This window comes from Schistocerca serialis, chromosome 6, assembly GCF_023864345.2.
Source record: "Schistocerca serialis cubense isolate TAMUIC-IGC-003099 chromosome 6, iqSchSeri2.2, whole genome shotgun sequence".
Taxonomy (NCBI): domain Eukaryota; kingdom Metazoa; phylum Arthropoda; class Insecta; order Orthoptera; family Acrididae; genus Schistocerca; species Schistocerca serialis.
The window spans coordinates 52,406,813-52,431,749 of record NC_064643.1 but is presented as its reverse complement, the minus strand read 5'-3'; the positions used below and the strand labels follow the sequence as shown (position 1 = coordinate 52,431,749).

Below are 24,937 nucleotides of genomic sequence, written 5' to 3'. Positions count from 1 at the left end.
AGAAGAAGAATGGGTAGCTCTGAGGGATGAAGTAGTGAAGGCAGCAGAGGATCAAGTAGGTAAAAAGACTAGGGCTATTAGAAATCCTTTGGGTAACAGAAGAAATATTGAATTTACTTGATGAAAGGAGAAAATATAAAAATGCAGTAAATGAAGCAGGCAAAAAGGAATACAAACGTCTCAAAAATGAGATCGACAGAAAATGCAAAATGGCTAAGCAGGCATGGCTAGAGGACAAATGTAAGGATGTACAGGCTTATCTCACTAGGTGTAAGATAGATACTGTCTACAGAGAACTTTGGAGAAAAGAGAACCACTTGTATGAACATCAAGAGCTCAGATGGAAACCCAGTTCTAAGCAAAGAGGGGAAAGCAGAAAGGTGGAAGGAGTATATAGAGGGTCTATACAAGGGCGATGTACTTGAGGACAATATTATGGATATGGAAGAGGATGTAGATGAAGATGAAATGGGAGAGACGATACTGCGTGAAGAGTTTGACAGAGCACTGAAAGACCTGAGTCGAAACAAGGCCCCGGGAGTAGACAACATTCCATTAGAACTACTGACGGCCTTGGGAGAGCCGGTCTTGACAAAACTCTACCATCTGGTGAGCAAGATCTACGAGACAGGTGAAATACCCTCAGACTTCAAGAAGAATATAATAATTCCAATCCCAAAGACAGCAGGTGTTGACAGATGTGAAAATTACCGAACAATCAGTTTAATAAGTCACGGCTGCAAAATACTAATTCTTTACAGACGAATGGAAAAACTGGTAGAAGATGACCTCGGGGAAGATCAGTTTGGATTCCGTAGAAATGTTGGAACACGTGAGGCAATACTGACCCTACGACTTATCTTAGAAGGAAGATTAAGGAAAGGCAAACCTACGTTTCTAGCATTTGTAGACTTACAGAAAGGTTTTCACAATGTTGACTGGAATACTCTCTTTCAAATTCTAATGGTGGCAGGGGTAAAATACAGGGAGCGAAAGGCTATTTACAATTTGTACAGAAACCAGATGGGAGTTATAAGAGTCGAGGGGCATGAAAGGGAAGCAGTGGTTGGGAAGGGAGTGAGACAGGGTTGTAGCCTGTCCCCGATGTTATTCAATCTGTATTTTGAGCAAGCAGTAAAGGGAACAAAAGATAAATTTGGAGTAGGTATAAAAATCCAGGGAGAAGAAATAAAAACTTTGAGGTTCGCCGATGACATTGTAATTCTGTCAGAGACAGCAAAGGACTTGGAAGAGCAGTTGGACGGAATGGACAGTGTCTTGAAAGGAGGATATAAGATGAACACCAACAAAAGCAAAACGAGGATAATGGAATGTAGTCGAATAATGTCGGGTGATGCTGAGGGAATTAGATAAGGAAATCAAACACTTAAAATAGTAAGGGAGTTTTGCTGTTTGGGGAGCAAAATAACTGATGATTGTCGAAGTAGAGAGGATATAAAATGTAGTCTGGCAATGGCAAGGAAAGCGTTTCTGAAGAAGAGAAATTTGTTAACATCGAGTATAGATATAAGTGTCAGGAAGTCGTTTCTGAAAGTATTTGTATGGAGTGTAACCACTTATGGAAGTGAAACATGGACAATAAATAGTTTGGACAAGAAGAGAATAGAAGCTTTCGAAATGTGGTGCTACAGAATAATGTTGAAGACCAGGTGGGTAGATCACGTAACTAATGAGGGCGTATTGAATAGGATTGGGGAGAAGAGAAGTTTGTGGCACGACTTGACTAGAAGATGGGATCGGTTGGTAGGACATGTCCTGAGCCATCAAGGAATCACCAATTTAGTATTGGAGGGCAGCGTAGAGGGTAAAAATCGTAGAGGGAGACCAAGAGAAGATTCAGAAGGATGTAGGTTGCAGTAGGTACTGGGAGATGAAGAAGCTTGCACAGGATAGATTAGCATGGAGAGCTGCATCAAACCAGTCTCAGGACTGAAGACCACAACAACAACAACAACAACTGGTTTGAGAATTAAAGAAAAACCATCCATGAGTAATCAGTATGATAAATATTAAATATGTAATTAAAATAAAATAAGGAACATGCATTAGTTATCGGGTTGTTAATAGTAAAATACACATTTGTCAGACATAATTTTTAACAGGAGATCACACGATGCTGATAGCTACATTAATGTAACATCGGTGCCTTCAATAAGCAGACGTTCTGCTTTTAAATTCTAGCTGAATAATTCTGAATACCTCTGAGTAATTCTGAACCTTCTCACTTACTGAGCAGCAATAGTGTCCGTGTATGCAGACTGATACAATTTTGTTTTTAGTTTGGATAAATCTCGACAAGTTGGGACTTATAAAGTGCATCATCAGCGAGTGAATGTATCAGTTTCATATTTCACTGACGCGAGGCTAGTTGAGACTTGCAAGAGATGCATCGTCAGCAAGTTCAAGCTTGTAAGTCCATAAATTTTGTATTATACCATTCCATGACAAGTTGAGATTTTCAGAAACGCTTTGTCTGCGAGTTTTGGTTTACTGATGCATCATCGATACGTGTGTTTCATATTAATCAAACCGAGAGTCAAATGGTTCAAATGGCTCTGAGCACTATGGGACTCAACTGCTGAGGTCATTAGTCCCCTAGAACTTAGAACTAGTCAAACCTAACTAACCCAAGGACACCACAAACATCCATGCCCGAGGCAGGATTCGAACCTGCGACCGTAGCGGTCTTGCGGTTCCAGACTGCAGCGCCTTTAACCGCACGGCCACTTCGGTCGGCGAAACCGAAAGTCAAATGAAATGAAGAGGCTTGTTGAAATATCGCACAACATGCAGCGTTGTTAGAATTCTCACAGCTTATTCACTAATTTACACTCGAAAGACTTTGAAGACATAAATTCAAGGATATTTCGCGATTTTTATTTTATAGTGTAATAAAAAGAGAGTTCTCAGGTGTTGGACTCGACTTTATTGCATTTTGTAGACTCAATGTCGATACGTTTCTCAGTAACAACATTGTGAAATGCCTTTCTACTATGCAAAAGCAAAAGTGATGAATTTTAGTTCATCAATGAAGTGTACTCGACTTTTTATCATCTTGTGAAATAACTATTATTATCTCCCACCCTATAAACTGGTTTTAACCAGTTTTGACAAATAATGTTGACTATCACTTCCCTTCTCTCGTCATGTGTTTATGGGCAATGTTAGGGTGTCTGTAGAATGAAAACTAACTGGCTATGCGCATAGTGTAGGTAGTGTGAGTCCGCATGATATGCAGGAAGTCTCCTTGAGTCACGTCCGTCAGGAGTTTTTGTTTTTGTGTGCTTCTACATGTGTGTGTGTGGGTGGGGGGGGACGGGGGGGGAGTGGATGGGTGGGCGGGTGGTTGAGTGTGTGTGTGTGTGTGGGTGCACGCAAATCAGGAGCCAATATTTTTGACTTTAGTATCTGTGAAGGTTACGTAATTTTTTCTGCATATCTGGGCATTTTACGTATCATTATCACACTAGAATGAGGGGTGTGGGGTATAACTCACAAACGGGGCAGTTGGATTGTTTTCAGTTTATTTCATTTATTGAAACCACATTCTGTTTACGATAATGGTCTACATATTCTGTTATGCTGCCTCATTTTAATAGTATGCAGAGATCGGCTGGAGAGAGGTTGGGAGCGGGAGGGATGAAGGTGAGAAGGGAAAGGGACAAGATTCTGTAATACCCAATCTGGGTCACATGATGACACAAATGTAAACAAAGTGTGCTAGAGTCGGTGCAGCCAATACTACTAGCTACTAAAATAAAAATTAACGCCTGACTCAACTAACAAAAAGTAACAGCTATGTGGGCAACATAGATAAACTGATGGTATCAGATCATGCATTGGGATCAGGGAACTATCACATTCAATTTTCTAATATTGGAACTTTATTGAGGTCAAATCGTTACTATGCTGCTACAGAGAGGCCATAGAAATCAAGCATACAAAAACAACTTCATCAGAGAACTAGAAACGCTGAAAGTTGACAAACCATGGATCTTAGTGCTAAATGAAGTGAACAGCGCGAACTCAGCTGCAGTACGAGCTCTGAAGCTGCCCCCGCACGCTGCCGCTTGTCGAGTTACGTTACCTGGCAGCCAGTGCGCGGTTGTTCGGCTTTCCAAGCTTGTTTCTGTTCGCGAATCAATTAACGAAGTCTCTTTAGCTCTGAGGAAGTCTCCTGCATTAGTAGACTAGACGCTAGGCCTAGAAATGTGTCTCTGGCCAAGACCTCACGCGTACACTAATACAGTTACCGAAATGTTGACATTTGTTATGGGGCCTACACTTTATTATCTAATGCTGTCACTTACCTTCCAGCGCTGCTGATGAAATATCGCATGAAGACTATATTATAAAAATGGTTCAAATCGCTCTAAGCACTATGGGACTTAACACCTGAGGTCATCAGTCCCCTAGACTTAGAACTACTTAAACCAGACTAACCTAAGGACATCTCACAAATCCATGCCCGAGGCAGGACTCAAAACTGCGACCGTAGCAGCAGCACGGTTCCAGACTGTAGCGCCTAGAACCGCTTGGCCACAGTGGCCGGTGACTATATTACAACTTGGCTGCTAACTCGAGAACTTGTAAAACATTATAAAGCGTTCCTATGGACGACAAAGAATAAAACTGTACCGATAGTTAAGTCTCGGCGAGGGTGAGCTGTTGTGGCTTCTGTCCTCTTCTTGTCTAAACTGTTTATTGTCCACGTTTCGTTTCCATACATGGCACCATTCCATACAAATACTTACAGGAAAGGCTTTCTAACACATAAATCTATATTCAATGTTGACGAATTTCTCTTCTTCAGAAACGCTTTGCTTGCTATTGCCAGTGTACGTTTTATATCATCTCTACCTTGGCCATCCTCAGTTATTTTGCTGCTGAAATAACAATTCTTATCTATCACTTTCAGAGTCGCGTTTCCTAATATAATTCCCTCAGCTTAACCTCGTTTCATTCGGCTGCATTTCATTATCATTGTTTTGCTTTTACTGCTGTACATGTTTCGTCCTCCTTTCAAGATACTGCCCATCAGTTCAACTGTTCTTCCGAGTCTTTTGCTGTTTCTGACGGAACTACAGTGTCATCGGCAAACCTCAATGTTTTTATTTTCTCTCCCTGAACTTTAAATTTTTCGTAGGTTTCCTTACAGCTTGCTCAATGTGCAGATTGAATAACATTGCTGATAGGGTACAGTCCTGCCTCACTCACTTCTCAAGCACTGCATCCCTTTTATAACCCTCGACTCTTTCCACTGCCATCTAGTTACTGTACAAGTTGTATGTCGCCTTTCGATCTTTGTATTTTACCCATGCTTCCTTCAGAATTTCGGAGATTATTTCAGTTAACATTACCATAAGATGTCTCTAAAGTTACGTTGTGCAAGACGCGACAGTTGGCTGCGACTGCGACGCTGCCCCCTCCTCTTTTCCCACCCTGGCAGACGGCGACACGGCCGCAACACGACTGGAGTCGTCGCTGTTTCCCAAGCCCCGGTCGGCGGCGGCGGATTCAAATACATAAGAAAAATAAGAATTCCGATTTTCTTGCTGTAAAAAATACTGTATGTTAATGCAACAAAGTTGCATCGGCTCCCAGAGTTAGTTTTTCGATACAGATTCTCCTTTTACTTTAAAAAATTGAAAAGTATCTCTTCCGGTTTTGCGTGTTTTTTTCGCTGTATATTACTTCTCTATTAATTGTGAGGAAAGTAAAAGGCACAAAAAATTGATGTTTGCGTATCTTACAGTTTCACATCACAGCTTGATAATGAGGTGTCTATTTTTCGGATATTCGTCACAGTTATTCCGGTACTTAATTTACAAGTAACCTACTGCATAAAATTTGAATTGTGTGCAGTGAAAAATGTGGTCGCTGGCTACTTTACGTATGGTTCACGTTAGGTCATACATCGTTGCCGATGAAGAGAAGCTAACATATCGAAATTATTTTTAAAGTTGAGATCAGAAAGATATCGATCTCCGTTTCCGAGATTTGGGCTCATATATCTCCGGGAGCGTCGCGACTAGCCGCCAGTTCTGTCGACGCGCAACGAGAATCGTGTGGTCTTCACACGATAGAGAATGCATTTGTTTTGTTTCGCTGACACATTTGGACCTAATGAAACCATTTTATGTCATATTTCTGCGGTATGAGTTACTAATATTTCTCCATATGCTCTTGACAATTTCATTTAAAATGCGACGAAATGTAGGTTTCTTAAAGCCAAGTGATCAAGCAGAACCCATTTTCTTGGTTTTGCTGAGGCATCTGAACCTGTTCCAAGCTTTCTTTCTCGTTTATTTCTCTGATACGAGTCCCGAATATTCCTCCATCTGTTTTTGCACATTTCACCTAAAATTCCAATGAAAGATAAGTTTATTAACAATAAGCGCACGCTAGCGTCATTGCATTGTTTCAAGTTCTTGACAACAAGGTAGGGTTACACCTTAAACATTTCTAGAATTTTGATTCTGAACGTCTACAGTATACATTGGCAGAAATGTGGAAGAAATAATGTCCGTGCTTGTTCACAAAATTTCCCCAAATTATACTTGTCAGTTTCTCCCATGCAGAAACTTTTGGAACAAGCTAAGGCAACTTTCATAGCTGACTGAATCTTTATTCCCATCCAAATGAACTTCCATATTCTTATATTCTGACAACATACATCGTTATGGATGACATGAACATTTAATCTTGCCAAGCTGCACTCAAAAGATGACTCCAGGATTTACAAAAGACGAATTTCAATTGTGAACTGAGTCAGATCAGAAGGGCCTTGTAAAACAGTAGTGCACTTTTGGCACAAGTTTTTTGAGCACCATCTTCTACCAATGAATTGAAGTGAATGTGACAAATTACTTATTGCAGCATACTGTTTGCGCAATCTGTTGAGAAACGCCTTCCTCAAAAACGAACATCTATTGATTACAGAAAGCTGTACAACGATCTGGTGGTGGTTTTCACAACTAGAAGGTATCATCAAGACACCAATTTACCGTTTACTTTCAAAGTGAAGGTATTGTAAAATGTAACTTTCTCGTTGTACCTTAGATTGTTCATTTTATAATGTACTTGCCGTTTTCAATTTTTATCGTCACAAAAAAGAGTAATGCGAAAATTGACCTTCAAGTTCATTTTCATCATTCTAATTCTACATCTGCATGGATTATACTGATTTTCATAACAAGCCTGAAAAATTTGCATTAATGGGAAAATATTATATATTTCACTCACCTGCCAGTTTCAACTGTGCACCAATTTCTTCCCAAATTCTTTCTCTGAACATAGTGTCTCTATATTTAGGGTTCTTCAAATCGTAAAGGCAAGGATGTTGCGAGAGCAGCTCACAGAGCATCACATCCTGTGAGTGGCTCATTTCAGTTTTCCTTGACTGGCTCGATATCTTTCTGGCAGCCGTACGATTTTGTATCGTGCGACTTCCGTCGCAACACTGCTCACTGGTGCAGTGCTGCGGCAGCTGCCGCAACAGTCGCGCGTCGCATCCCAAACTCGAACTGCGCATGCGCCAGCAGGCAACTTCTGACGTCACATAGCGACCCGTCGCAGTCGCTAGTGTGCGTCGCGTCTTGGACAACGTACCTTAAGTCTACAAACGCTATAAATGTAGGTTGTCTTTCCGTAACCTATCTTCGAAAGATAAGTCGTAGGATCAGTATTGCGTCTTGTGCTCCTAAATTTCTCCGAAATCCAAACTGATTTTCCGTGAGATCGGCTTCTATCAGTTTTTCCATTCTTCTATGAAGAATTCGTATTAGTATTTTGCAGCCGTGACTTATTAAACTGATAGTTCGGTACTATTCACGACTGTCAGCACCTGCTTTTTTTTGGCATGGGAGTTATTACATTCTTGCTGAAGTCTGAGGGTATTTTGCACGTATCATACATCTTGCGCACCAAATGGGAGAGTTTTGGAGCGGCTGGCTCTCCAAAGGCTATCAGTAGATCAGACGGAATGTCATCTACCCCCAGAGGCTTGTTTCATCTTAGGTATTTCACTGCTCTGTCAAATCCTTCTCGCAATATCACATCTCCCATCTCATCTTTACGTATCTCTTCTTCCATTTGTATAATACTGCTTTTTATTTTCTCTCCCTGGCATAGACACTCTATATACTTCTCAGCTTTCCCTTCTTTGGTTAAGACTGGTTTTCCATCTGAGCTCGTGATGTTCATGCAGTTGCTACTCTTTTCTCCTAAGGGCTTTAATTTTCCTGAATGAAGTACCTGTTTTTACCCTAGTGAAATGCATCTAAATCATTAGATTTCTCCTGTAGCCATTCCTACTTAGCCATTTTGCTCTTCCTGTTAATCTCGCTTTTGCCTGTTTCATTTCCTGCGTTTTTATATTTTCTCCTTTCATCAACTGATCTTATCCAAGGATTTTTACCAGGCTTTGTCCTTTTGGGTACTTGATCCTTTGCTGCCTTCACTATTTCACCTCTCAAAGCTACCCATTTGTCATGTACTGTATTCCTTTCCTGTGTTTTAGTCATTCGTTAAACCAGTGCTCCCTCTGAAACCTTAAACAACGTCTGGTTCTTTCAGCTTTCCCAATTCTCACCTTCTTAATGTCCTACGCTTTTGCAATTTATTCAGTTTTGATCTACAGTCCATAGCTAATAAATTGTGGTCAGAGTCCACTTTTGCCCCTGGAAAGGTCTTACAATTTAAAATCTGATTTTGAAATCTCCGTCTTACAGTTACATAGTTAGTCTGAAACCTTCCTGTGTCTCCAAGTCTCTCTCACATATTTTCAGATATACAATCTTCTTTCATAATTCTTAAACCGGGTGCTAGTAATTATTAAATTACGCTCTGTAGAAAATTCTACCAAGTAGCTTCCTTTTTCATTCCTTTCCCCCACCCCATAGTCGTATAAACTTGCACAACTGTGGTGGATGTTGGCTTTGTGTCTGTCTTGACCATGATAATGTGCTCACTATGCTGTTCATAGTAGCTTATCCACAGTCCCATTAGCTTATTAATTGTTAAACCTACTCCTGCATTACACTTCCTTCATTTTGCATTTATAAACTTGTATTCACCTGACCAGAAGTCCTATTCCTCCTACCACTGAACTTCAGTATTTCCCACTATATGCAACTCCAACTTGTCCGTTTCCTTGTTAAACTTTCTAACCTATCTGCATGATTAAGTGATCTAACATTCCTTGCTCCGATCTGTAGAATGCCAGTTTTGTTTCTCCTGATGACAACATTCTCCAGAGCAACCCCACCAGAGATCCAAATGGGGAACAATTTTACCTCTGGATATTTTACCCCAGAGTATGCCATCAACATTAAAACATACAGCAGAGCTTCATGCCTCTGGAAAAATTACAGATGTAGTTTCTCCTACCTTTCAGCTGTTGACAGTACCAGCACACCAAGGCTACTTTGATTGATGCTGCTGAAAAGGGTGCTGGCCCTCTTCAGGAACCACATGTTTGTCTGGCCTCCCAACAGATACCCCTTCATCGTCGTTGTGCCTGCGGTATGACTACCTGTATCTCTGAGGTATTTAAGCCACCCTTCCAGTGGCAATGTCCATGGATTGTTACACTAAGACATGGTATATTTTACATAGTAATATTTTGTATGAGAGCTAACAGGATACACAAAAGTAATGGGAATGACAGCTATAAAAGAAAGAATTACATTTTACCTTTTTTGTAAACTGGAGAACAGTGCAGGGTGATTTAACTAACTGGGGACAAAGTGCAGGAAATGGTCCCTTAGAAGATAAGAAGCAAATATTGACATACGACCAGAAACGCACAGTGTCTGTGCGACAGGGTACTTATTAATTCATCATGTCTGCACAGTACAATACAGTGACAACATCCTATGATAAGAGTACAATTGGACAAAGTGGCTCTATGGACCTCCAAGCATGCTCAAACAGAACACAGCACTGACTGATTCACACATACAAATGAGCTGTCCTGCAACTGAGTGGCTTCACAGGAAGTACGAAAGCATTATTCCACGGCCTGCATATCCCAGATGGGCACAGCATACATTACTTCTTTCAGGTCCCCCTAGATGTAGAAATCTAAAGGGTTGACATTCGGCTACAGCCAGGACATGCAACATGACCAATTCGTCCTGTGCATCAGCTGGGATAGATTTTGCCAAGAAGCCTCCATAAGGAAATGTAGAAGTGAGCTTGCACATCATCATTCATTAGGCACATTATCCTTGATAATGCAAAAGGCACATCTTCCAACATGGACTTCAGAGCCACTCATAGAAAGTGCAGACATGTCTCGCCTGTGAGGCATTATAGGATATCAGGTCCCACAAGCCGGTCGTCAATAACTCCTGGCCACACTTTGAGACTGAGAAAATGCTGATGACTTGCTGCCACTATACCATGGAGATTCTCCATAGTCTGAAGATGTGTGTAGGGAAGATGAACGATATTGCTCATCATAAAGTTAGCATCATTTGTGAATAGGATGAATGACAGAAGTCCCAGTAACATGGGGCTTGTATGAGGAACCAGCGACACTTCTGTCACTGTGGATGCAAGTCCCTGGATGTAAGTGCTACAGATAGTGGCAGTTATCTTGCAGAACCTACCACTAGGCAGTATCGCTTACCCCATGCTGGTGGGCCAACTGCCTGGTGCTGATACTAGAGTCTTACTCTATAGCGTTCAACATCTGTTCCACCAAGTCCTGCATACATACCAGGTACATACATCTCATTGTTACCCAGTCCCATAAATGAACATGCCTAACATAAATGATGAACCACTGCTGAAAACAGTTTATGGCGATGTTGCTGTCAGTGGGGATACTTTTCCCAGTACAGTTACGCTCTTGTTGATGCATTGTGATGTCGGCTTGTTCTACATTGGTATGTTAAGTCGTCATATCTATGAAGAACAATGTCATATCTATGGAGAACAATGCTGCACGGCGTGAAACATGCCCACTTCAAAGTAAGTTTGCAGCAACAGAGAAGAGGAAAGCAATGAATGGGAAAACTGCACAGAGCACAGTTTAATCATAGTCATTACTTGGTTTAAGGATGATGAAATAAGGTTGTGTATGTCGAAGAGCACTGGAGACACTGGAAGGCTTCAAATAGATTACATAATGGTAACACAAATTTCTAATGTAGATTTTAGACTGTAAAACACTTCCACACATATGTGGATTCCGATCATAACCTATTAATTATTAACTGCAAATTAAAACGAAACAGACTGCACAAATATAGGAAATGAAGGAACTGAGATACGGATAAATTTAAAGTACCACAGGTACTGAGAATTTCATGGGAAGCATTAGTAAATAACTGAGGGAATTAGGGAAAAGAAATACAGTAAATGTCGAATGGGTCAGATCACATGATCAGTGGAAACAATGTGGAGCTCTTCATTGGAGCACTTAAATTTGATGGAAGATGTCTGGGGGAACACAGCACATTGGTAGATGAAACTTCACACAAGATGGTACCATGATCAGTTCTGTACCGGCACTTTGAGTAAAATAGGCACAAAAATAGCCACAAAAGAATTCAGAGAGGCGCTGCTAGCAGCCTATTATGTCAGTGAAGCCCATATGTGATTGTAACAAAGGTGCTCTGGGAACTTAATTTGGAATTTTTGAGTAAAAGGTGACACTGTTCTCATGAAACTCTCTTTGAGGAAGACTATGCCACAGCTCAGCCGCCATCATCATGTATTTCATGCAGGGGTGATGTAAACAATGTAAGTGGAATTAAGGCATATACCATTTGTCTATCAACTCAATCTTCAAACAAAGTTGGATATAAGTCACTCATTTGGTATGAATTACCTTTGCGTACGCACAGTGAACCAACTTTGGGAGTATATGCAGTGAGGAACCAAAATATTATGACCACTTCTCACTGAGCGGCTGAATGCCACCTACTGTTGTTGTGAGCAAGTGGCACAGTAAGGAATATACCTGTGTACGAGTGGAGCAGAGAGGAATGAAGAATCATTACACCGACGATACAGGTCGCAAATTGGGAAAGCCACTGACGTAAGCAACTTTGACAAGTGGCAAATTGTTATGGTCCATCGCCTATGATCATGAATTTGGAGAGGCCGAGCCTCGTTGGCTGTTCAGGCGCTGTTATCGCGGCAAGTGGTGGAGGACTGTGAAACCGTGGGGAGGTGACAAGGTGTTGGACGTCTAAGCCCCATATCAGAACGTGTTGTCCTCATGGTGAACGAGGATAGGCGGCGATTTGTGCCAGATCTGACAACACGCTATGGTGTTAGTGAAGTCAAGTTTTCAGTACGCATCGCAGTACGCAAGGTAGCGTCCTGCAGCAGACGAACCCTACGTGTTCTCATGTTGACGACTTCTGTTACGATCAGTGGGCATGGGATCATCGAAAGTGGACCGTGGGTGGAAGATTACACACTGCTCGGTTGGATGAGTTAAATTTCTTGTTGCACCAGGTTGAGGGTCGTGTCTGGATACACAGTCATCTAGATAAACAGTTACTTATAGTCAACATTATGTTGGAAGGGCATTCACCTAGCGTTCCATATATAATGATATAATGATATAATGACAGCTGTGGGCTATGTGAACAATATTGCAGATCACTCATTTCATTGTTTAAATCTTCCCTGGTGGCGACTGCATGTTATAGCAGAATAACTGTCTGTGTCACAAAGACCGATTTGTGCTGTAGCTGTTTGAGCAGCATCATAGTGAACTCACGATTTTGACTTCGGCACTAATATTGCCTGATCTGACCCTGATGGAACATATACAAGGTGCTATAAGCCACGAGCTCTTTGCTCCCATTTCACCAATCTGTATTGCGTAACTCATGATGGTCATGTCGTGCCACGTACCTCCAGAAACCACCATGCACCCTGCAGTGGCCTGTGGACTGTGTATGCCGCTGTAGAAGGACTTGTCGAATCCATGTCATCGATGATCACTGCTGTACTCGGTACGGAAACTTCTTAAATAATAGAATCCAGTATGTTGTCCTCGATGGCGAGTGTTGATCAGGGACAAGAGCGCCTCAGGGAACCATGGTAGGACGGCTGTTGTTCCCCATACGCATTTTGGCAGACAGGGTGGGCACAAGTCTGCGGTAGTTAGATGATGATGCCGTGATGTACGGTAAGGTGTCGACGTTGAGTGACTGTAGGAAGGTACAAGAGGACTCAGAAAAAATTTCCATTTGGTGTGATGGTCGACAACTATCCCTAAATGAAGGAAAATGTACGTTAATGCGAATGAGTAGGAAAATCAAACCAGTAGTGTTCGGATACAGTATTAACAGCGTCCAGCTTGACATTATTTTCGTGAAACACTACAGAGAAAAATTAGAGAACCGGTATATAAAGCTGACTGCCGAACGACTCTGCTGCCTCCAACATACATTGCGAAGATAAGATAGTAGAAATTAGGGCTCATACGGATGCACAGAGTCAGTCGTTATTCCCTCACCCTATCTGCGAGTGCGACAGGAAAGAAAATGAAAAAGTAGTGGTACAGTGTACCATCCGCTATGCACCGCAGAGTATCTGTGTGGATGTAAACGTAGATGTACTGTGTTCTAAAAGTGAACCCACGAGTTTAAGCAGGTGGCCATAGTGTTTTCTCTCACAAGTGTCTTTAATACAAAGTGGTGCAGTGAAGTGGTAAACTTTGAAGTAACTACGAACAAAACGAAGAAATGTTACAAAACTTTACTTGAGATTCAAACATGTGTAGAGCTGGGATAAGGGGTTCTTGGTGTAGTCTGTTACGCTACAGTCTTCAGATACACTCATCAAGAGAGATCACAAACTGAAAGAAGTTAAGACCAAGGCCACCAAGCGATGTCAGTGTTCAATGAAATTATACGATCCTTCAACAAACATTTCGCAGCTAACACATAATGCATCGAAATGTGTGAGATGGTTCAATTCTATTGAAATCAGGTACACTGAGTTCCAAGATTTGGAAGTGTATGAAGTCTAGGAGCGAGAATTGTATCTAACAAATTGACATAATGTTCAAATGTCACATCAGCAGTAACATCTCTTTTGTACTCAAAAAACGAACGGCGTCTTACACCGAGCGTGACACTGCGCAGTAAGTAGTATAGTAGGTTCTATTGGAGAGTGGAGGAGCTGAGCAGGATTCCCTGAAGACCAGTAGCGGATGTGCTGCCCTTTCTCGTCCCCACAAGAGTGGAAAATCGTCTCATTCAACATCCAAATATTCCGAATGGTTTTCGCATCTTCACTGTCTTCAACCAACAATTGTTCACCATTCCGCATGTGTAGAACTCAGCCATTGTCACTGATTCTACGAAATGCTCCCCCTACAAATGTTACCAGGTATTCACGATACAGGGCTCATTTGTACTGATACTGCAGTCCATTTGAGGGTGACTGCTGGATATTAACACATCGGAAAAGATCATAAAGTTCTCAAAATTATACTGACTTACCGTCTTCTCGGCAGGTAGATGAAGCGTATATTCAGGCTTATGCAGACTTTAAAGTTAGGTATCCAAATTTCACAATAGGTATTAGTTATTTCATTCACAACGTTAGTGCCAGTCAAAGGAACAAAACCACCGTCGCTAAACTGTGTGCTGAAAACGAATAGCCTACACAAATCAATCCTCATACTTTGCAAAATTGCTTTCCCTGCACAATGAGCAATAAACTTCCTACGCTTCACAATGTGCCTTTCCTCGGCTCCACGCTGCCTGCACGCACGCCACTTCTTGGCCGCTGAAACCTGACCTTCGGACCACTGCTACCGACGAAGCCGCAGCCCTGCTGGACAAAGCAGCCACGCGAGCGCCCGGGCTACTGCGCAGTCGCGGCGGCAGCGGCGGCGGCGGCGGCGGCCACGCATCCAGCTCAGTACAAATGGAAGCATGGCAGCCCCGTCCCCCTGTGTCTGCTGCCGTCCGCAGCTCAGGACTGACTGAAACCGCGTCACGTGGCATTAGCAGCCATTGTGTGCCCAAGCGATACTTGTGAAGCGCAGGAAGTGTTGTGTATTTTCGAAGTTTTAAGCAGAATAATGCCTCAGTTGCCAACATCTCTGCTGCACTGACTTTCCCAGCATATGATTTACATTCATAAAGTGTAATGATATATATATATATATATATATATATATATATATATATATATACATACTACTGGTCATTAAAATTGCTACACCAAGAAGATGACGTGCTACAGACGCGAAATTTAACCGACAGGAAGAAGATGCTGTGATATGCAAATGATTAGCTTTTTAGAGCATTCACACAAGGTTGGCGCCGGTGCGACACCTACAACTTGCTGACATGAGGAAAGTTTCCAACCGATTCCTCATACACAAACAGCAGTTGACCGGCGTTGCCTGGTGAGACGTTGTTGTGATGCCTCGTGTAAGGAGGAGAAATGCGTACCATAACGTTTCCGACTTTGATAAAGGTCGGATTGTAGCCTATCGCGATTGCGGTTTATCGTATCGCGACACCGCTGCTCGTGTTGGTCGAGATCCAATGACTGTTAACAGAATATGGAATCGGTGGGTTCAGGAGGGTAATACGGAACGCCGTGCTGGATCCCAACGGACTCGTGGCTGGGGTTATCCTTGACGCTGCATCACAGACCGGAGGACCTCCGATGGTGTACTCAACGACGAACCTGGGTGCACGAATGGCAAAACGTCATTTTTTCGGATGAATCCAGGTTCTGTTTACAGCATCATGATGCTCGCATCCGTGTTTGACGACATCGCGGTGAACGCACATTAGAAGCATGTATTCGTCATCGCCATACTGGTGTATCACCTAGCGTGGTGGCATGGGGTGCCATTGGTTACACGTGTCGGTCACCTCTTGTTCGCATTGACGGCACTTTGAACAGTGGATGTTACATTTCACATGTGTTACGACCCGTGGCTCTACCCTTCATTCGATCCCTGCGAAACCGTACATTTCAGCAGGATAATGCACGACCGCATGTTGCAGGTCCTGTATGGTCCTTTCTGGATACAGAAAATGTTCGACTGCTGCCCTGGTCAGCACATTCTCCAGATCTCTCACCAACTGAAAACCTCTCGTCAATGGTGGCCGAGCAACTGGCTCATCACAATACGCCAGTCACTATTCTTGATGAACTGTCGTATCGTGTTGAAGCTGCATTGGCAGCTGTACCTCTACACGCTATCCAAGCTTTGTTTGACTCAATGCCCAGGCGTATCAAGGCTGTTATTACGGCCAGAGGTGGTTGTCCTGGGTACTGATTTCTCAGGATCTATGCACGCAAATTGCGTGAAAATGTAATCACATGTCAGTTCTAGTATAATATATTTGTCCAATGAGTACCTGTTTATGATCTGCATTTCTTCTTGGTGTAGCAATTTTAATGGACAGTAGCGTATATTCATAAAGTGATATATCATTTATTTGAAAGCAAAATTAATGTTAATTTGGTGAACAAATCCATCAACAAACCTGGAACGATGTTTCCTTATTGGTAGTGAGAGAAATGATGTTTAGAAGTTCCATGTGATGGTGAGCGCAAGACTGCTGTTTACACCTAACTGAGCTAATTCCATGCTATTGTCAGGAGGATCTTAAGGCCAAGTTTCTTTTTTTTCTTTTTTTTAATTTCAATGTTTGACCACTGCAGCGTAAGTCCTTATATGTTTTCTTGTTTTGGGGTTCATTTTGGTCGCTATGGGAAAGGTTACTGAAACTCAACTGAACCATTCAGTTATTTTTATTCATTTATGGCCTTTTGTCTTTGTCTCCTTCGTACATATCTCTTACTTAGTTTTGATCCACTTGAAAAAAAAGTCAGAGGAGCTAATAAGATGGTTTGTTTAGTGGTAATTTAATTACAAAACATAAATCTTAGAGATAAAACTGACAATTTCAGCACATAAAATGAGAAATAGCGAGTGGTACCGCACTAAGTTATCATGACTGGTAAAAAAATGTGACTTCATACACTGTACAGTAAGGTTTAAACTTATATTTACGATGTTCACAATAATAAGTTGTACTTTTTCCACACAATATAATTACAAAAAGAAAAAAAAATGCACTGTGCAAGTACCGAACGTACGACCTTTCATTAAGTAATCATTAACGTTACCAGGAGACTATTATTAGTCATTGCTGGCGAAACCTGGCCGGTAATGTACATTGTATTAATACGAATAGAGTTGTTACTGTTTCCTACAGCCTACTTTTCATCGTAGGCCTAGCTTTATTCGAACACATTTTAAAAATATTGTATTCTCTTGTACTTTCGTAATGATTCTGCTAATATAGTAGAAAAATCTGCAGAGATAATTTTGGGGATAGATCTGACAAAAATATAAATCAACCGCAATCATATAGGCACGTTTATTAGTTCAATTTACTAAGGTACCGCGCATATATGTTTGAATCCAATGTTTAATTTCGTATAACAAAAGAGATATTGGCCAAATTTTCGTAATACCGACTCCTGCTGATCTTGGACAGAAGCAATTTAACGCTAATTATGAAAACAGGTGTTCGAACTCGATACCGCAACAAGAACTGCGAAATTTGCTTTTACGTTTAATAAAAGATAGCAGGGAAAAATTATATTTCACGCCCGCCACAACAAATGCTGTTAGACTAATTTAGCTTAAATTTATTGAGATTTTTTGTTGCTAAATACGCAACACGTTCCGTGTGAAGCCACTGATCAGTTTCAGCAGTGCATTAGACGGCTGAGTGCACTTCTCTAATGCAAACAGCTAAGTATGCTGCAGAAGTGGCGGCGCAGTGGGCCACAAACGCCGGCCGCACTTCCCTCGTGCACACAGAGCTTGCGCCACCTCTCTCTGCCCGCAGCACGCCGCGCGGCCTGGAGGACGCGTCTGCCTACCCGGCGCTGTTCGCACACCTGCTGGCCACCGGCCGCTGGTCCGAGGCCGACCTGCGCAAGCTGGCGGGGCTCAACATGCTGCGCGTCATGCGCGCCGCCGAGCAGGTGAGCACTCCTGATGATGTGCGCTCCGGCAGAAACGTCGCGACACCAACATTAGCGCCGTAGCACTCTTGTACCGTGCAGGTGTCACGTCTGGGCTACGAAGTGAGTTATGTATATGACAATGATACGGATGTAAAGTTGCGCAAATTTCGTGTAATGTGTGGAACAATACGTAGAATACTAGAAAACTGGAAAAAATACAAAAGCTGTACTTTCTAAAACTATAACAGTATAGCGACGTCGCTACTTCTTATGGGTCGGATAAGGACAAGGAAAGATTTGCAGTTGCAAATACGAACAACCGCCAGCTGTAAAAGGGAATAACAATGAGAATTTGTGCCGGACCGGGAGTGGAACCCGGATTCCGCACTTTATGCGAGCAGCCGCCTCAGCTGGTGTGGCTATCTGTGCGAGACCCTCGGCCAAACCGTAGGTCGAAATCCTCCATCGTAACAGGTACTCATACACACATTATGTAATGACTCTGCAGGGGAGGAAATTTTAATTGAAAGTCTCTCCCTGCCATCGGCAGACAAATACGGTACTGCAGTACCTGTTTTGTTGAGAAGAACGGTGTAATGTCCGTTAGGTTGTGACGCAGGAACGTTGACATGTGGAAGTTTGGGTCCGCCTGATAGTCATTCGTGGATAAACAAAGTGGTTAAGGCAACCAGTCGTGTAGAGCAGGAAATCCGGATTCTAGTCCCAATCTGGCGCAAATTCTTGTTTTTGTTATTCCCCTATAAGTTGACAGTTTTTCCTGTTCACAACTAGGAATATATTTCAAATAGTTCATAACGATTGCAGTCGCCACAGTGGCTGTTCCTCTGGAAAGTCACGCATTTCAGAAGAAGCAGTGCGTAGTTCTTCTTAGCAACAATCCTGCAGGTGAGATTGTTGACGAGAGTGAAGAGCTACACAAGAAGCGATTTCATTAAAAATCGAAAAGTTTATAACGAGTTGGATGTGCTTGTCATCGGTGAGGAAGCAGCAGAACATATAGACATACGGAAACCGTGTGTGAACAGAATGAGAGACGTATATCTACTCAAGATGGTCCTGAGGTACAGTTAAAACGGGCAGAGAAAGCAACAGATTTACTCGTAAGACCACGGCGAGGAGCAATGTGAGGAAAACGGCTCCACTGGAGCTCTGTAGCGCCGCAGGTGGCACTTGTACGTCGGTGCAGGCTGCCTGCCCGTAGCCTTATGGGCTCAGGCGGCTGGAAGCAGCTTTGTGACAGCTGTCTGCCACCTGCTGTCTGGACGCCATTGGTGACTCCGCCTCAGTTCTCCGACGCCTGTACGACAGACTAGCTCATCTGTCTAGGAGCGAGAATTGTATCTAACAAATTGACATAATGTTCAAATGTCACATCAGCAGTAACATCTCTTTTGTACTCAAAAAACGAACGGCGTCTTACACCGAGCGTGACACTGCGCAGTAAGTAGTATAGTAGGTTCTAGTGGAGAGTGGAGGAGCTGAGCAGGATTCCCAGAAGACCAGTAGCGGATGTGCTGCCCTTTCTCGTCCCCACAAGAGTGGAAAATCGTCTCATTCAACATCCAAATATTCTGAATGGTTTTCGCATCTTCACTGTCTTCAACCAACAATTGTTCACCATTCCGCATGTGTAGAACTGAGCCATTGTGACTGATTCTACGAAATGCTCCCCCTACAAGTGTTACCAGGTATTCACGATACAGGGCTCATTTGTACTGAGACTGCAGTCCATTTGAGGGTGACTGCTGGATATTAACACATCGGAAAAAATCATAAAGTGAGGATTATGAATTTCAATGGAAAGTGAAGCTTCAAATTGTGTCATATTGACTCTTTAACTAAATGTCGTTTGGGTTATTCTTGGCTGTATGTGAGCTCATGTAAATTAACAGATTAAAAGGCAGTCTACGTAAAATTATTTTCTTTCTTCAATATTTGTAGTTATAGCTGAATATCAGTTAGAGAAATCAATGAATTTAACTAGGGCTAACTTCTTTACCAGTCCATCAGTAACGTAATGAATAGATCAAGTATAACAAAAATATTCTGCCATCAGTGATGCAGATAGTTTCTTATCGATTTGACTCTCTTAACAGCGGAAGCTCCCTGTGGAATCGGTGATGAGTGCAAACGTGTAACTGCAAGAATATCCTGGACAGTGAAGCAGGGGGAAAAACTGTAGTGGAAGACAGAGACTGCAGTACATACGTGAGATAGCTGAGGACGTTTGGTCCAAGTATGACTGTCAGATCAAATGGGTGTGACAGGAGAGGTAGTTGCGGCAACTGCATCAAACCAGTGTGGAACCAAGCCTTCCATCATTCAGTAAAATGGCATCACAGTAAAAAGCTACAGATAATAATGTCTTAAACTGCTGTAGTTGATCACAATTAACAAACGATTCCAGCTGGCGTCTGGAAATGCAGGTGGTGCTGGTGCCGGTCCGGGCGCTTGCGCCACTCCTCCGCTGCTCTCGCAGGTGTCTGTCTGCAGTCAGTGCTGACACAATGGGACAACTGGTTTGGAAGTGTCCACAAACACACCGTGAATTAATTGCCCTACTTGCTAATTGCATCAACGTGAAATGTCCAACATGCGTACCGCTTGTCGTACGACACAGAACACCAGTGGTCGTAAATACATCCAGACTGAGAGGGGATGGAAAGGGGAGTCATGCCTTGTCGATGTCAGTCTGAGCAACAACGCAGGCACTGTATCTCAACAAGTTTCTGAGTGAAAGTTACAAAGGCAACTCCATGCAAACGATATTTGTGCTGGGGTGTCTCGCAAAAGGCCGTGACTCAGGATAACACATAAAGCGTCATGTCTTTAATGGGCTAAACAACGAAGAAATGGAACAGTATTAGAGGCTGATTGTAGGTGTATAGTGTGGGTCAAAGAGTGGCCGTTTTCCCTGCTTTCCACTGACGCAAAGCACAGAGTCCACCAATGGCCAAATCAGTAGTTTAACTCACAGTGTATGAATTCTGTATTTCAGGCCAGAAGTGGTTTTTTACTATTTCAGGTGTTCTTCACATACATAGACAGAAAAAAAACGCAACACTAAAAAAGTAATTAATGTTCAGTAGTGAAATTTCGAGAATACATTTGTCTAGCTGACACATTTAAGTGATTCACATTGCAATATCACAGCATTACATAAGCCATTGCAAATGGAGAGCCCTGCTACGTTATTAACCAGTGTAACCCCCAGAATGCAAGCATGCAAATGTGCATGCATTGTGTTGGACACGTGCCAGTCGTCAGTGCATGAGTTTGAGTTCCATGCCTGTTGCCTTAGTCGGTCAGTACAGAGACTGTTAACGCTGTTTGTAGTGGACGCTGGTGTCGTTGGCTGATGGTATCCCATATGTGCTCGATTGCAGACAGATGTGGTAAACGAACAGGCCAAGGCGACGTGTCAGCACCCTGTAGAACATTCTGGGCTACAGCAGCAGTCTATGGGCGGCCGTTATCCTGCTGCACAACACCCCAGTAATTCTGTCCATGAATGCGAGGACAACTGGCCGAATCACTGCACTGACCTACAATTTTGATATCACAGTGTGTGAGGTGACCACAAGCTAGCTGTTTTTCTAGGAGTTCCTTCCGGAGTGGGGGAGTTGCCATGTATGTAAAAAACAGTATTCCATTTGAGTCCATAGTCGTATCACGGCACTGCACTGAACAGATATTTGAATGTTGTTCAGGGGCAGTTGAATTTAGTGAAACTAAACTTTGAATTCAGGGCATTTCTGCTCAAGCTAGAGGGTTCTTGATTCACTTTATAGGAAGTGAAGTGCCAGAAATTAGTTATATGTGATGACTTCAGTATTAATTTTGTGTATGACAGTGCAAGAAAAAGGATGTTGATAGATCTCCTAAATTCATATGTTCTGATGCAGACTGTGTTTTTTCCAACTACAGTGCAGGGGAATAGTAGCACAGCAATAGAAAATATTTTTATTCATTCTTCATTACTAGATGAGCATTCTGTTCTTAAAAGGGTGAATAGACTTTCAGATCATGATGCACAAATTTTAGTGCTAAAACAAATGTTACGTGTGGTGTCACCACTAGACACCACACTTGCTAGGTGGTAGCCTTTAAATCGGCCGCGGTCCGTTAGTATACGTCGGACCCGCGTGTCGCCACTGTCAGTGATTGCAGACCGAGCGCAACCACACGGCAGGTCTAAAGAGACGTCCTAGCACTCGCCCCAGTTGTACAGCCGACTTTGCTAGCGATGCTACACTGACAAATACGCTCTCATTTGCCGAGACGATAGATAGCATAGCCTTCAGCTACATCATTTGCTACGACCTAGCAAGGCGCCATTATCAATAGATATTTAACATGTGATGCCTGTACCGTCAGACCGATGTACACCACTTACGGATTAAAGTTAAGTATTTCATCAACTACGTACTTTATTTGCTACTATTAATTCCCTTAACTGTTCCAGACCTCGCGCCAGCTTGCGTGTAATTAAACGTGTGCATTTCGGCCTCCTCTAGCAACACGGTGTTGGCTCTTCTGCCAACACAGCACATGGCGACGAGTCTACAAAGGGTCTTCTTCTTTATACTTGCTTAAATTACTTGTGTCATGGCTTCGCCACAATCTCCAGTTGTACTGTCCGAATTTTATCGCTTGCAGAATCAGCAGATGCAGGCCTTATTGGATGCCCTTGGACAGCTCGTCCAGGGTCAACGTGCGATGCAAAACGATGCGGCAGCCGCCGCTCCACCGCTCCCGCAGCCACAACTCGCAGTTGCACCACCTTCTCGTCCTTTTGATGCGGCACTGGAAAGGTGGATGGAGTGGTCACGCCAATTTGGATTCCATCTCGCCGCCTACAGAATTCAAGGTATTGAGCGGCAACCTTTTTTGCTTTCTTGTGTTGGCGTCCAGACGTACCGAGTGATAGTGAAATTATTTCCCCGACGCAACGTAGCAACTCTGTCCTACGACGAAATTTTGTCTGCATTAGATGCATATTTCAAAGAATCAGTCAATGTAGTTGCAAAAAGGTATATCTTCTTTCATACAAAACGTACAGCCGGTCAAACTAATAGGGAGTGGGTTGCTACTTTGCAAGGCCTTACAAGGGATTGTGCTTTTGAGTGTCAGTGTGGACTCCCTTATTCAGATACAATGGTACGTGATGCAATTGCACAGAATGCTTCTGATGTTCGTATAAGGCAACAGATTTTGAAACTAGTCAATCCTTCCCTTCAATAAGTAATGGACATATTGGATCGGCAAGAACAACTTGACTTTGCTCAGGAATCATTTGCAACTTCGCCAGCCATGTGTCACGTTAACCGGCCCGCCGGGCGCGCTGCACGGAACAGTAAACAGCCCTCGCGCCCGACCTCGCAGCTGCCGCCAAGCCCTCCGCAACGTGTGCCGCGCCAGCAAGCAAATGCAGTGCTAAAATCATGCCCGCAGTGTGCTACTAGACATTCGCGTGAGAATTGCCCGTCCCGCCAAGCTATTTGCTTTTTCTGTAATAAAAAAGGATATGTTCAAAGTGTTTGCCAGAAAAAGCTTAGATCGGACACTCACAACCATTCCAGGCCCTTTGCTTCGCGCCGGAATCGGAATCGAACCACAAATACTCAGGCTCGTGAACCTTCGCCCATGGACATTCATGTCGTTCATTCCACTCCGCCCAGTGCCACTCTCTCTAACAGTGACTGTGCTCGTCCCACAAAAAGTGTGCGTCGACATCGACGGAAATCCCGTCCGGTTGCAAGTGATTCTGTAACAGTGTCAGTTCACATTGCACGAGACAGTCGCTCTTGTCGTCAGCAGGACAATAAACTTTTTGTAGATTTGGTCATTAATGGCAACGTGATCCCATTCCAGCTCGATACCGGACCTGCAGTTTCACTGATCAATAAAGCCACGTACAAACAACTGGGCACACCTCCGTTGCGTGCCGCAAATGTTAAGCTAACTACATATTCAGGTCACAAGATCCCTGTGTTAGGACAGTGCAGCCTTCTTGCAACATACAAGGGACAAACAAAACGTGTGTCATTTTACGTACTTCATTCTTCTTCTGCTGTGAACTTGTTTGGTTTACATTTATTTGTTTAACTTGTCTATAGTAAATCAGGTCCTCTCAGTGAACCAGACTGTGCCTTCAGCCAGTGTTTCTCGTCTATGTGAAGAGTTTGTAGACTTTTTGCTCCGGGTCTTGGTTGCGCTAAGAACTATAAAGCACATTTGGAACTGAAAGTAAACGCGCAACCGAAATTTTTCAGTGCGCGCAATGTTCATCACGCATTGCGTTATGAGGTCGCAAGAACATTAAACGATTTAGAATCACAAGGTGTAATTGAACGTGTGCAGGCTTCTCTCTGGGCATCACCATTAGTAATTTTGCCAAAACCTTCCGGAAAATTGAGACTTTGTGTGGACTTCAAGGCCACAGTGAATCCACAATTAGTGATTGCAACTTATCCTTTACCCCGCCCGGAAGATCTTTTTGACAAACTGTGCCCGGGTAAATATTTTTCGAAATTGGACCTAGCAGATGCGTACTTGCAAACACCAGTGGACGAAGAATCCCAGCGCGTTTTGGTGGTTAACACGCATCTTGGTTTGTATCGATTCAAAAGACTGCCATTCGGGTGTGCATCCGACCCTGCATTGTTTCAACAATATCTGCAAACTGTTTGTGCGTCGGTCCCTACTGCAGCAAACTATCTGGACGATATTGTGATCTGCGGAAAGACCGAAGAAGAACGTTTAGCCAATCTCAGAACATTATTTCAGGTCTTGCGACAAAATGGTCTTCGCTTGCGGAAGGAAAAATGTGTGTTTTTTGCTCGGGACTTACCCTATCTGGGCCATGTAATAAATGCCCAAGGCATACATCCGAGTCCCG

The 24,937-nt window shown here is 42.9% G+C and overlaps 1 protein-coding gene across 1 annotated transcript in view; it reads left to right on the top strand.

Moving 5' to 3' along the window:
- The window catches only part of LOC126484237 (dipeptidase 1-like), a 210,082-nt gene extending 189,543 nt beyond the window's left edge, over positions 1-20,539 (top strand). Inside the window, exons 10-11 of the mRNA XM_050107651.1 lie at positions 17,895-18,033; positions 20,417-20,539. Coding sequence (XP_049963608.1) covers positions 17,895-18,033; positions 20,417-20,539 — 262 coding nt within the window. The remainder of the gene's footprint in view (positions 1-17,894; positions 18,034-20,416) is intronic.
- Positions 20,540-24,937: the final 4,398 nt, after the last annotated feature.